Here is a 13,728-nt window from a genome sequence, read left to right as displayed (position 1 = left end):
ACAACAGTAATATATCCTTGGCTGCTCCCCAGTAACTTAAAAGATTGGTGATTCAAGAAAGCAGCCCACAACGAGCACAATAAATACTAATCTCATCAGCAACGCCCACATCCTACAAATGAGTTGAAATAAAATTAAGATGTGCTGATGCATAAAATGATTTGCTTTGCATCTTGACCGACTTATTTCAAATGGATGATTCATGGAGCAGTGGTCACACAGAATTACTTTACTACCTCCCACATTTCCTTGGAATAGAGGGCAACATCTGAATGCATCCAAACTCATTTGCTTCTCCATATGCCTTTTTAAAGATTTTTTTGGCAGGTCTTCGTCATTGCACAAAGCTTCCATTATCATTATACTTCAAGAGCTACGCTACAAGTATGGTGTAATCTAGGTATAATGGCAATTAATAAAATAGGCCCCTTGCTATGCAGTGCTTCCAGAAAACAGGGTGGGTTAGGCCACTTGTTATCCTCACCTTGCTGTTGTGTAAAGGGTCAAAGATCCACACACAAATCTTTTGTATTCAAGTTGTTTACACAGAAAAAGTTATTTGTGTATTTAGTCGACATGCATACATGTAAAACGTGACTCTTTCACAAATATTGCTCACATTACCCACTTGAATGTACGCTCCATGAAATTGAGAGAAGACTTCTTGGAATTGAGCTGTTAATGATTGGTGAAAAGTGATTACTGGTATTGTACAAGGTGCCTGGGGATAAACTTAAGTGCATCCCTTGTCATCAATTTGGAGGAAAACTGGATTGGTAAGCAAGATAACCACCACATTCACAGGTTTTTGTGCAAACAAAAAGTAATTTCATCACCTTTTAAATTCAGTCACTTTGAGATAGGATCACGTTTCCACCTTTTCAGGCACAGTGGTTCATTTTCAGTAGAGAATCATTTATAAAAACCATGGGTTTTCTGAGAGTTCCACAAAGTCCACAAATTTCCTTTTGAATCTCTGTATATTTGATACTCTGATATCAGGAGGACCCTGGACACGTGCAGTAGTATCCATGTGCAATGTATACCTGAATGACATGACTCAAATTTTGGGATCACATACTCGATGGAAAACGACACTGCGTTTGTGATGTCTGCTTCAATGTTACTTAAAGAAGATCACCAGTCCCAATCTGTGGATGCCAGCACTGGGAACCTATTTCAGATAGGTCCTTTAAGAAATAAACAAACCCGTTACTATGGCTTTCCCTTGGACAATTCCACTGATCACTGATCTACAGCCCACCCACCGGTCTGCCACACAAACACCCCTACTATGCACCTGCTCCAACCCTTGCAGAACACTTGACTCAATTCTTGGCCTGCCAACCCCTCAACCTGACCATCATCCCATTTTAACAAAATCTGCAAGAAGATTATGCTATGAACAGTAGCGCAAAATTAAGTTTTTCACAAATCCCAAACAGGTTCTCAATTTCAGAGGAGCAGAGTAGCAAGTGTTTCTGAATGAAATAAAAATTTCACAAGGTGGGCAATGCAAGAGAGGAACCTTCAAAGGAGGTTGCAATACTACTGTTGCCATAACTACTTAATGCAAACATTCTGAACATGAATATATGTACACAGAAACCATGTGTCTCTGGATATATTTGCTGATAAAACAGCAAAGGATGGTGCTCAAATAAACTCTTATCTGACTGGATGGGGGGAAAATACCAGTAACGTACATTACTAGCTCATTTCCACAGTTCTTGAAAGGAAACAGTTTCTAGGCGAATCCTTCTTAGTTTTATCAGACTCCGTTACATGTGATGCAATAAATGAAGAAAAAAGGTATTCACACCTGCTCTTTTATGTTTCATCTTCCAAAGTAAACATCTTTGATTCTCCTCCTGTGGTTTGTAAATTCTGGAAAGCTATCTTCCTATGGTAACTGACTGCTAACTTAATCCTCTAAATGTTTTAGTAATCCCGACATAAAGCTATGTTTGGGAAAGGCTTAATGATTTTAAAAGTTCTCAAAGGGATAAGAGTTTAGTTTGTAATATGATGAGGTTGCCTTGCCAAACACAATCAGTGATGATGGGAGTCTATGCTCAATAAAAACATGGCATATTTTGTTTGCTTAATTAAATGCAGGCATAATATTAACATTTATTAATTGAGCTATTTCAAATAAAATCTTAAAATCTAACAGATATGCCCTACCACTAACCTACAGAACTTCCTCTTCATTCCCATTCAGTGGAGCTCAAATTGGAGATGTGGTAAATGGGACATCACTTCCCGCTTATCTCGAAAGAAATTTAGGTCCTTAGAGCAATTTAAAGTTAGTAGAGAGATACGGGCTGGAGGCCTGCAGATACCACCACTCACTTGCGATGGCACATACTATAAGCTCAGTCTCAAAGACTGCCCTCATCTCTAAAAGTGGCTTCTGGCTGTTCAGAGCCCTCCAATAAGCTTTACCTCTCTCCTCCTCCTCATGGAACTATTCCTGTGTGTTAATGGAGAGCAACAGCAGCACATTACCCAGTCAACATTTCTTTAAGACCAAAGTCCTTTCTCTCTCTTGGGCCACATAACTCTTGGGCTGATGTCATTAAATGGCCCGCATGGTAGGCTGGTCTAGAAGCCTGTTGGCAAACTGGATCCAAAACTGGCTGGGTAATAGGAGGCAAAGGGTAATGGGGGATGGGTGTTTTTTCTGACTGGAAGTCTGTTACAAGTGGTGTACTACAGGGATTGATGCTGGGACCTTTGACTTAGACAAAAATGTGAATGGTATGATCAGTAAGTTTGCAGATGACGCAAATGGTGGTGGAATCGTAGAAAGAGAAAAAGGTTGCCTAAGGATACAGAGGGACACAGATCAGCTGGAAAGTTGGGCGGAGCAGTGGCAGATGGAATTTAGTTCCAGATAAGTGTGAAGTAATGCACTTTGGGAAGTCAGATTCTGGTAGAGCATAGAGATTAAATGGCAGGGACTTGAGGAGTGTTGATTTACAGAGAGACATTCGGGTGCTAGTCCATAGCTCCTTGAAGGTGATGACACTGGTGAATAGGGTAGTGACAAAGGCATTTGGTATGCTCACTTTCATAGGCTGAAGCATTGAGTGTAAGTGTTGGAATGTCATGTTGCAGCTGCACAAAATATTGGTTAGACTGCACTTAGAGCATTGTGTACAGTTCTGGTCACCACACTACAGGAAGGATGTGGTGGCAATAGAGAGCATGCAGCAGAGATTCACAGGATATTGCCTGGAATGGAGGATTGTACTTATAAGGAGAGATTGGATGGGCTGGGTTTATTCTCAATGGAATGTAGGAGACTGAGGCGTGACCGCATAGAGGTTTATAATATTATGAGGGGCATAGGTAGGATAGATAGAACCTTTCTCCCCAGGGCAGGGCAGGGCAGTCTGGAACAAAAGGGTACAGGTTCAAGGTGAGAAGGGAGAAATTTAAATGAGGGGTAAGTTTTTCCACACAGAGGCTGGTAAATATCTGGAACGAACTGCCAGAAGCTATGGTAGAGGCAAATATAATTACAGTGTTTAAAAGACATTTGGACAGGGCCTTGGATAGGAAAGGCGTAGAGGAATACGGGCCTAATGCAGGCAAATGGGAATAGCGCAGATGCACATCACGGACGACGTGGACTGAAAGGGCCCATTTCTGTGCTGTATAATTCTATGATTCTGATTTGAAGATGCAAGCTGGTTGTCCAAGTCTTGCCACATGAGGTGAAGCATGAGATTGATAGTAGCCTGAAATGTCACAGACAACTGCTGTGGATGAGTCCTAACTGCCTCTTGATCTGCCGTCTACTTTCACCTACACATACTTAAATCCATTAAAGTTGAGCAGATAATTCATATACAGTACTGCAGGTTAACTACAGATTAGTGTTCCAGAACAGTAATACGTAAATTTTGGGTGCCTTGAATCTCAACACCCACTGCAATTCCTCCTTTCAATGCCTGCTGATGGTACTTTCATTCAACTGCTTGAGCACCTTAAACACATCCCTGCAGTAGATCACCAAGAAACTAAGTTCCAGCAAGAAGATTTTGATCTTTGCCCAGCTTCCAATGCAACAAATGCATGAGCTCAAGCAATCAATCGCCTGCGAGCTGGATCTCAACCTCTGAATTTTCTTCTGTATTCCATAAATATGCATGATAATAACTAAATTCTGGCACACGATTCCAAGTGCAAATACTGTATGCTTGCTGGCTAACTGGTGCTTTATATTATGAAATCCACTCTGGTGCAATGTCACCCCTATGTTACTTGCTCGAGGCTTCTTTGTTACTGCCAATAAGTTAATATCTTCAGTTGACCCAGTAATCCTGTTGTGTGGCTCACATTTCAACCATGTTAATACCAGCTTAAACTATGTTGTCAGATACATACAATACAAACTCACTCTCATTTTTCCCCGGTGCGAGTGCGGGTAATAAAATATTGAGAATGTTCACAAAGTCTCCCATTTGGAATACTTGGCAGTACAAATATCATTAGGGCAAATTTGAAATGATTTCCTTGAATTCATTATGTGCAACATCAGCTGAATTTTACTCAATGCTTTTGATAATGTAGCAAAGAACATTCTCTGGTAATAAAGAGGAAATAAAGTTGAAGATAATTCTGGATTCTACATGGCTTTTTATCATGGAAGTCAAAACTGCCCCTGCAAATTATAGTCAGCGGCCTGGAAGTACATCAAAAGTGTTTGATTTTGTACTTCATAAACACTTTAACTGTCCATTAGATTGTTAAATGAAGCTTCACGTAAATTAGAATGAAAACAGAGTACAAAAAATTGTGCAGGGCATTTTAATTGCTAATGTGGGTTAGATTAGGGAAATGGTTAGAAGATAGAAAACCATTGATAAAACACATCAAAGAGAGGATTTCAAAAGTGAATTTAGATTAAAATAATTCTAAACAAACAAATTTTCATGCTTTCAAAAGTGTGCACAAGTTGTGCCAAAATGAGATTTCACCCTGTTTTTGGTGAGCTAAAGATGTGCCGTGTATAACTTTAATCTCCTGAAAAAATTAATAACAGGGGAATGGTGTGTGTGTGTGTGTGTGTGTGTGTGTGTGTGTGTGTGTGTGTGTGTGTGTGTGTGTGTGTGTGTGTGTGTGTGTGTGTGTGTACGCGCACATGCATGTCAGGATCTCATCATGACAGAGCAGATCCTTTAGTTGCTGTCTCATTCCCAAAGCCCATGGGATGTCAGAGTCATGAAGCATGGAAATAGGTTTTTTGGACTACAGAGCATGCGCTGATCGTCAAGCGCCCATTTACACCAGTCCTACACTAAGCCTTTTTTATTCTCCCCACATCAACAGTCTCCAGATTCCACCACTCACCTACACCAATTTACAGTGGCCAAATTAACCAACCAACCAGTCTTTGTGATCTGGGAGCAAACTGGAGCATCTGGAGGAAGCCCACGTGGTCACAGTAGAGAATGTGCAAACTCCACAGGGCCAGCACCAGAGGTCAGGATTGAAGCCAGTTCACTGGCTCCAAGAGACAGCAGCTCTACTCCCTGCAGGACTCTGCCACCCCTACTATGCTCCTGGCTTTTCTCCTGAGTAAACAGTGAAGGTTCTAGGTTGCTCTCAAAAGTTCCACTTTCTGCTAGCTGTGGAAGAAACATGTGCCAAGCCATCATTAGGTGTGCAAAGGATAACAGGCAAAGGCCAGCTACACTGTGATGAATTGCACGTGGAAGTGCTCTGGCCAATTTCCTGATAGGCATTAATCAACTCAAAAGCCATTGCTAGTATGATCTAATAGGCAGAGAATATCTTTTCTTTGTGCATAGGATTGATTTCTAGGCATTGTTTCTCTTAATAGATTATCTCAATATTTAATTTCAATCATAAGAACATTTACTACCAAGGGTATTTTGTATAGATAAGGTTTCAGAATGGTAAAACCTCCCCACCTTCACAGAATCGTTGTCTACGTTGAGGGGAGATATCAGAAAAACAGCCTCATTGATCTGGTCTGTTCTGACAGGAGGTGATTGACCCAAAACATTAATTCTGTTTCTCACTTCACCAATGCCACCTGACCTGCTGAGGATTTCCAGTATTTTCTGTTTATATTTTACATTTATATAGTCTGCATTTTTTTTGCTTTAGATTACCAGAACGCTGTCTGCTCAGCCCACTCAAGCTGCTTGTTCTCTCACACTGTTGAAGTTTTCTTCATCTCACTGAGACACATAAAGAGTCATATTCAGCTAATTTAAATACAAAAACTTACAAAAAAAAATTCAAATGCACAATGAAAATAAAAACTCACCTTTGCATCTTTGTAAAGGAGTAATTTCTCATCTCGCACGACAACATAACGGTCCTGAAATTTATTTCCAGATAATAGTTTAGATGGTTCTTCTCTCCATTTCAGAGTTCCTGCTTTCCCGGAATCTTTGATATTCTTTGCTGTAAGATTAAAAGCTGAAGTAAAGCATTGGAGTAACTTCCCACTCTGAGCCCACTACCTTGGGCACCCAGCTCAGCTGGATAATGCTGGACCCAGCCCACACTCTAGACTCGACACCCACAGTGCTTGCCCATGCGGAGGGTAGGAAGAAACGGACACTCCCCATGTGAGATGTGTCCTATGAGGCAGATCAGGCTCAAAGCAGCCAGATGGCCTCAGTCACCAAATCCTATGGGCCCAACGTTGGAATGCTCCTCCCTTTATCACACTAGTGCTCCACTGCTGGGCTCAATGGCAAGTCCAGCAGCAGAGTGGGAGGACGGATATCACCAGCATCAGACCTCCACCTCATCTTGGATTTCCACTTTTGACCAAAATGCACAGAAGTATAAAACAAAATGGGCTGCAAACTGTTGACGGCCAGCAGTTCCCTGTGGAACCACTCATGTCATTCAGCTCAACTGAGCATGTAGAAGTTAGATTGCAAGCCAGTGTAATTCTAATGTATCTGCCTCTGGCAGATGCAATCTAAAATAGTCTCCTGAGACTATCCAATTACAGATAGGAAAATGCAATTGTCATAAACAAGATTCCTCTCTTTTTATGCACAACAATAATATGAAGAAAGGTTTTGGTTAAGTTCTATTATGCCTTCTTCAAAGACACATGTTCAGCTAGAGTATTTGATGACGGGAGAACAGATCATTGTAGGGTGTAGATGAGAAGTAACATCCAAAGTAATTCTTTTGTAGCTTAATTCCACTGAAATATACTTTGGAAACAATCGAACAAATCGAACTTTGTTGCCATAATCAGAAGGAATTTACAAACTATTATAAACTACTAAGCACTCCATGAATCTACTTAATAAAACTAAAGGAATATTTCGATGAAATAATTAAAGCACAAAGGCATTTGGCTTTCAGAGCAGGGGCTGTTTACCCTAATTAGGACCTTCTTTGCTGCTGTATTATCAGACAAAGTAGAAAGTCAGATGCTAGGTATTTTTGCCAGAATTTTAGCTTCAATCAAATTTCCCTCTTTCATAATGTACTTCAGAAAATTGACCAGCAGAAATAACAGCCTGGAGAATGGCCAGGTGTGTGTTCCAATGAAGATATTGCTCTTTACCCAGAATGATGAATCAGGGAAAGTTTGAGTGGAACAGGATGAGATCCACCAAACCAAACAGGTGATGACACAGAAAATATTACCACTTGTGTGGCTGACAAGTGTGATGAATTACATTATCTCTTTGAAAATGTCTATTCCCTGATCTGGGACCAAACCTGTCAGCTAAGGATTTAGCGTGTACTCATTTATCTCTGCTGGTCAAGTTCGGATAGTCTTGGCTTTTAGACTTTATTCAGCACAAGCCCAGATATTATATCGCCAACACAGCAGCATTTTTCTCTTTATTTTTCAGTCTGCAGAAAATTCCAGCCAAATTACTGTTAGCTTGTGGGCTTAAGTTGTTCCAACAGTCTGAAATGGTTATTCTATAAACTAAATTGTGCAGTTCTCCAAGGATACAGAAACAGAGGCCTTTGAAGGGAGGAGGATGTGGAGAAGGCTGTTAAAAATGCACATGGGACCCCTGCTTTTCTAGGTAGAGACACAGCGTACAAAAGCAAGGAGGATATGTCAAACCTCTCTAAATCAGAGCTTGGGGCTGTGGCAAACCTTTTGGGAAGGAAATCAATACCATGGAGAGGGTGCTGAAAAGATTTTGCAGAATTATACCAAGGATGTGAATCTTCTGTAACGTGGTGATATCAGGGCAGCTGGTTTGTTCTCCTTACAGCAGGAAAGATTAAGGGGCGATTTAACAAGGGTGTCTGATACTATGAACCACTTTGAAAGAGTTGCGGAATAACAATTTCCACCAGCAAGGCGGCCGGTAAGCAGAGAACACATAGTGGTGCAGATATATTTATCCACTGCCTCACAGCTCCAGTGACCCAGTAACCTCCTGCAGTGTTGTCTGTGTGGAGTCTGCATGTTCTCCCTGTGACCACATGGGTTTCTACCAGGTGCTCTGGTTTCCTTCCACATCCTAAAATCATGCCAGTTGGTAAGTGAATTGGCCACTGTAAATTGCCAATGGTGGAAGAATTGATGGGAATGTGGGGAGAATAGGTTAACAGGGAAAATTAGTGGGGGAATGGGATTACTCTGAAAGCTGGCAATAGACTCATTAGCCAAAAAAAAAACTTCCTTCTGTATCCTAAGGAAATATGGAGGTATGGTTTACTCTTGAAAGCAAAGGGGAGGTGGCTGGAGGATTTTTAAAGCACCACTTGCCATGATATAGATTGGCAGCAGATTTAGTTGCAACTTTCAAATGGGAACAAGATAATTGCCTGAGAAGTAACAAGAAACTGTAGCATTGAAGGGAAGAGAAGGGTAAAGGAATCAATTGTATGATTCATGTAATGGGACCTCACAAGCTCAGTGGGCTAAATCACCCTTCTGTGTTTTAAGATTTGACTACTGACTAGTCATATGTCTAAATGCTTTCTGGGGGAAAATAGCTTGTTCAGGTAAAATAAAACACCTACACAAATTCTAGTAAGTACCACAATATATTTAAGTCAAATGCAAGATAATTTTATGCTGGATGAATCAAATTTCTTCTCTAAAATGTGAACAGAAATGTTGGAAATACTAAGAAATACATAGCTTGCCTCTGCAGCAGATGGTGAGATAATCATGGTAAATTATTTTGCCCTTGTCAATCTACCTAAAGCAGACAGATTAATCTGTGACTCAGGGGAATAACCATTGCATTTTGTGGAGGCAAAGACTCATATTGTCACAAAGGAACTCCTCCATCCTTCTGTGCGGCAGTAGTATCAGGCTAACTAGAGTAGAATGAGTATGTCAAAACTGGGTACCCATGTGTCACAATGAGCCATCAGTAGTCTCAGGCAAATCTAAAAGAACTGGAGGTGTTAACCTAAAGTCATCCTTACAAGCTAAACTTTGGATTCAGCATTCTGGTGACAAAGACTAAGTGATTCTACAGACAATCAGATCAAAGCAGTGTGAGCACCTTCACAGGCAGGAGAGCAACCGCTCAAGAAACCATCTCATTACCAAGTAGGGATGAGTAATAAATATCTGCATCCTCTTGTACATTCTTTTATTAAATGCACATTATTTTCATTTGCCCAAACTGACTTCTACAACGAATGAAGCAATGCCCATATCCTGCAAATAAATAAATGACAGTATTTACTTCTGCCATTTACTGCGGTATTGTGTGTATACATACTTTTGTGCCTTTTGAAGTTTTGGATGCATTCACAGCACCCAAAAGGGGGCGCTGACAATCCCAATTTCTCACCTAGGATTTCTTCATTCAGACCTGCCATAAAAACTCACATTGCCCCATTCTGTTCTTCCATTTGACCAATGCTTTCATTTTGAATATTTTTTGTTTAACAGCATATATTAATGACATTACAGCAATCTATTTGTGAAAGTGAAAATGATATGCATTAAAAAGTGTACAAAATGAGGTGAATTATTATTAGTAATTTTTGACAACCACTCAAAAAGATGCATCTCCAGCCGTTAAATCAAACTATATTTGAGACTTCTAAACAATTTTCAAATACTTGTCCAATGAACACAATGCTTTTATCTGTTGCAGAACCTTTCAAGTGTGCAGCTAGGTAGAGTTCCTGAAATCCCAACACTGTCAAACAGCTCAGAATTTTATTTACATTTATTTTCCCAACTCTGCAGGAATTGCATAACTGAGAACATAACATTTTCCATTTTTCTTTGACAGCTTTGACTGAGAACCTGTTGAGATCCCAGTTTGGTGAAGGACGTTTGTTGACAATCTTTATGTGGTAGGTCCAGTTGAGTTTCTCATTAGTGGTAACCCTCAGGATGTGGATGATGAGGGACCCAGTAATGGTAATGCCAGTAAATGTCAAGGATAGGTAGTCAGACTTGCTCTTTTTGGAGATGGTCACTGCCTGGCACTTCTGTGGAATAAATCTTACTTGCCACTTATTACATTGACTGAATGTAATTTAGATCTTACTGTGTGTAGGTCTGAAATGCTTCATTTGCTGAGATGCTGCAAATGGAATTGAACATTGTGCAATCATCAGCAAACATTCCCACTTTTGCCATTATGATTGTAGGAAGGTGACTGATGAAGTAGTTAAAAATGGTTGGACATAGGATACTGCTGTCAGGAAGTGATGTCCTGGGACTGGGATATTTGACCAACAGCCCCAACAATCTTTTCTTGTGTGCAAAGTCCAAATCTAACTATTATTCCCCGATGCCCATTGACCAGTTTTATCAGGGCTCCTTGATACTCACCTGGTCAAATGCTACCTTAAAATCAAGACTATCACTCTCAACTCAGGTCTTTGAATCATGTTTGCACCAAGGCTTTGATGAGGTATGGAAGTGAGTGTTCCTGATGAAGTGTTCCAAACTGAGTGTCAGACAGCAGGCTATTGGAGAGTGAATGCCACTTGAGAGCTCTGTCTAAAATAACTTGCATCATTTTGCTGATGTTTGATAATTGATTGAGTGGTAATTAAGTGTATTGGATTTCTCCTGCATTTGTGATCATGAAATACCTGGGCAATCTTCCATAATAGGTGGATACCGGTGTTGTAACTATTTTGAAACTGTTTGCCCAGTGGCACAGATAATTCTGGAGTGCAGTTTTTCAGTACTACAGCCAGGTTGTTGTCTAGTCCTGGAACTTTTGCTGTATCCAATGTTTTCAGCTATTTCTTTACATAAAGTGGAGTGGATCAAATTTGTTGAAGAGCTCATGCATTTTATAGAACAATCAAGTACTGCCTGTCATGTGTTCTAGTTTAAAGATAAAACAAACCTTATTCCCCAAGGACAGCCTGCTTGGTCAATGGTCCTGTCACTGGACTTGATGTCTAGTCCCTCTGTCTCCCGAGCAACATGGCTTCTGTTCCTGCTGCCTGGAGGATACTTCGAGGCCACTTATGAACACCAGCCACCACCATAACCTGACTCACTACAAACTTAGGAACATTGCCTCCAGTCTTCTAGTCACACGCCGAACCCTTGCAGACACACACTGGCAATTGTCAACTCTGCATCAAAGTTCCAGAACTCTAAGCTCAGCACCACTGTAATACACAAAGACTGAAATGCCTCTCCAGAACAATCAAAGTTCAGCAACCTTCATCAGAGCAGACCACACAGCTACTGGACAGATGCAGAAGAGGAAGGCTGGTGTTAGAAATGCTATGTTTCCTTGACATAAGATTATATGCCCATTTAATTGGGGGATCGCTGGTCGTAGGATTCTGATATGAAGTTGGCAAATGCAGCTTGGAGCACTATTAACAAACAAGCAAAAACGAGATGCATTTACAACTTTGTTTTCTACGTGTGCGCAATCATCTGGTTCCATTAAAAACATGTCAAAGTTGATGTTCATACCCAAGTAGCTTTTGATTGCATTTGCTGCTTGAAATTGTTTTATGATCAAGTAGGCAGATTCAGGCTCCGGCAGTATACTCCACTGAAGAACCTGTTCTAGGACATTCTCTTGGTAGTGCAGTGCTCTCTCTGTGGAGTGGAAAATGTACAACAATGATGTTAAATAGTAAACAAATACTTGAAAGAATTATTTATTCCTTCCTTAACTGCTAACATAAAATAACAGTGAATGGACAATGAACCAAATTAAGGGCATTTAAATAAAAATAAACAACTTAACTAGCACTCTACAATATTAGTCATCAGCTTAATGTGACAATGTCTTTAAGCAATCCTTTCAAGCACCCTTCAGAAAAATGCAAAATTATTTAGCCCCTTAGAAATTAATCAGTAATTTTTTTTGGTTTATTTGACAATTTATTCAAATCACTCCATCTCTTGTTGCAAATCTTTGTATTCATATCCCTGAGCAATATATTTTCCTGGCATCAACAATTTTGCACTATTAAATTAATACCCACTTTAGTAGTTGGATTATAACCATCCAGAACACACTTCTTAAGAGTTTGGTGGGTTAAGATCTAGGCCTAGATGTACAGGTGGCAAGAGGCCCACCTGCAATCCACAAAATGCACTGGGGAAAAAAAACAAACTGAAAATGGATTCGGCCATTTTTCGTGTGATCCTGTGGGCTGCCAAGAAGAACAATTTTCCCCCTTGAGTGTACAAATGAGGGACAGCTTTAGGAGCCCTTGTTGAACTGTCTTCTAAGTGAGCAAATATTAAGTTTTCTTTGCAGATTTTACTGGCCTCAGCAGCGGATGTTGCCAAAAGGAAAGTTTTGTTTTTAAAATAATTGGAAAGTAGGTTCCTGTGGGGCCAAGAGGAGTTAGTGGCAATCAACAATCCTAAGCAGAAACCTCTAATTTTCTGGAGAGCCAGAGGGGTTTCTGATGCATCATCATATACCTGATTTCTACAACAGCACAAAATCAGTCAGTGAACTTCAACCAAGCTCTGGGAACAATTTTGTTTTTGCAATCTTGGTGAGATTATGCACACATTGGCAACATCCATGATTTCACTTCAAAGTACTTAGCTGACTATAAAGTGCTTTGGGATATCCTGATATCATGAATCTTTTTCAGTGTGTGATACGATAACTGGCTTGTGACTTTGAATTGGAAATGGAAGTAAAATATAGCAGACCATTATTCTGCCAAGGAAGCATATGTACATCAATCCCATGCAAAGGTAGAATCTGGCTTAAACTGTGATACCTCCAAAACATCACCAAGGTAGCCAAAAATACCTCTAAATTTCAGATAAAGATGACTTATTTAGTTCATTTTTCAGAACATAGGTGTCATTGGCATTGATGGGATTTATTGCCCATATCTAGAATACCTTGTGAACGAGGTGTTCAACCACCTTTTTGACCCATTGTAGTCATTTTGGTGAAGGTACTCCTAATAATGCTGTAGTGTAGGAAGGCATGGAAGGTCCTGTGGGAGTAGTTCTAATGCGTAGCCACAGTGCATTTTGTAGATGGCACATACTGCAGCCATTGTGTGCCAGCGGTAGAGGGAATGAAAGTTTAGGACTTCAATCAAGTTGTCTGCTTTGTCCTGATTAGTGATCAACTTGTTAAACGCTGTCATTGCTGCACTCATCTAGAGAAGTGGGGAGTATTCCATCACCTTCCTGACATGTGTTGGAGACAAAAGAAAGCTAATGTGGTATCAGTAGATGAATCACTGGCTGTGAGATACCCAGCCTCTGACCTGCCCTTGTAGCCACAGTATTATGTGGTT

General features: G+C 40.3%; 1 protein-coding gene across 4 annotated transcripts in view; it reads right to left on the bottom strand.

Annotated features, from left to right (window-relative positions):
- Window positions 1–13,728, bottom strand: part of arap2 (ArfGAP with RhoGAP domain, ankyrin repeat and PH domain 2) — a 286,956-nt gene that overhangs the window by 30,146 nt on the left and 243,082 nt on the right. For all 4 annotated transcript variants that reach the window (XM_052039500.1, XM_052039491.1, XM_052039508.1 and 1 more), the window contains 2 exons: window positions 11,915–12,043; window positions 6,311–6,450 (listed from right to left, as the gene is read on the bottom strand). In XM_052039500.1, the coding sequence (XP_051895460.1) occupies window positions 6,311–6,450; window positions 11,915–12,043 (269 nt within the window). The remainder of the gene's footprint in view (window positions 1–6,310; window positions 6,451–11,914; window positions 12,044–13,728) is intronic.

This window comes from Pristis pectinata, chromosome 2, assembly GCF_009764475.1.
Source record: "Pristis pectinata isolate sPriPec2 chromosome 2, sPriPec2.1.pri, whole genome shotgun sequence".
In the NCBI taxonomy this organism is placed as follows: Eukaryota; Metazoa; Chordata; class Chondrichthyes; order Rhinopristiformes; family Pristidae; genus Pristis; species Pristis pectinata.
The sequence above is the reverse complement of the archived record's forward strand: the minus strand, read 5'-3'. Positions and strand labels throughout refer to the sequence as shown.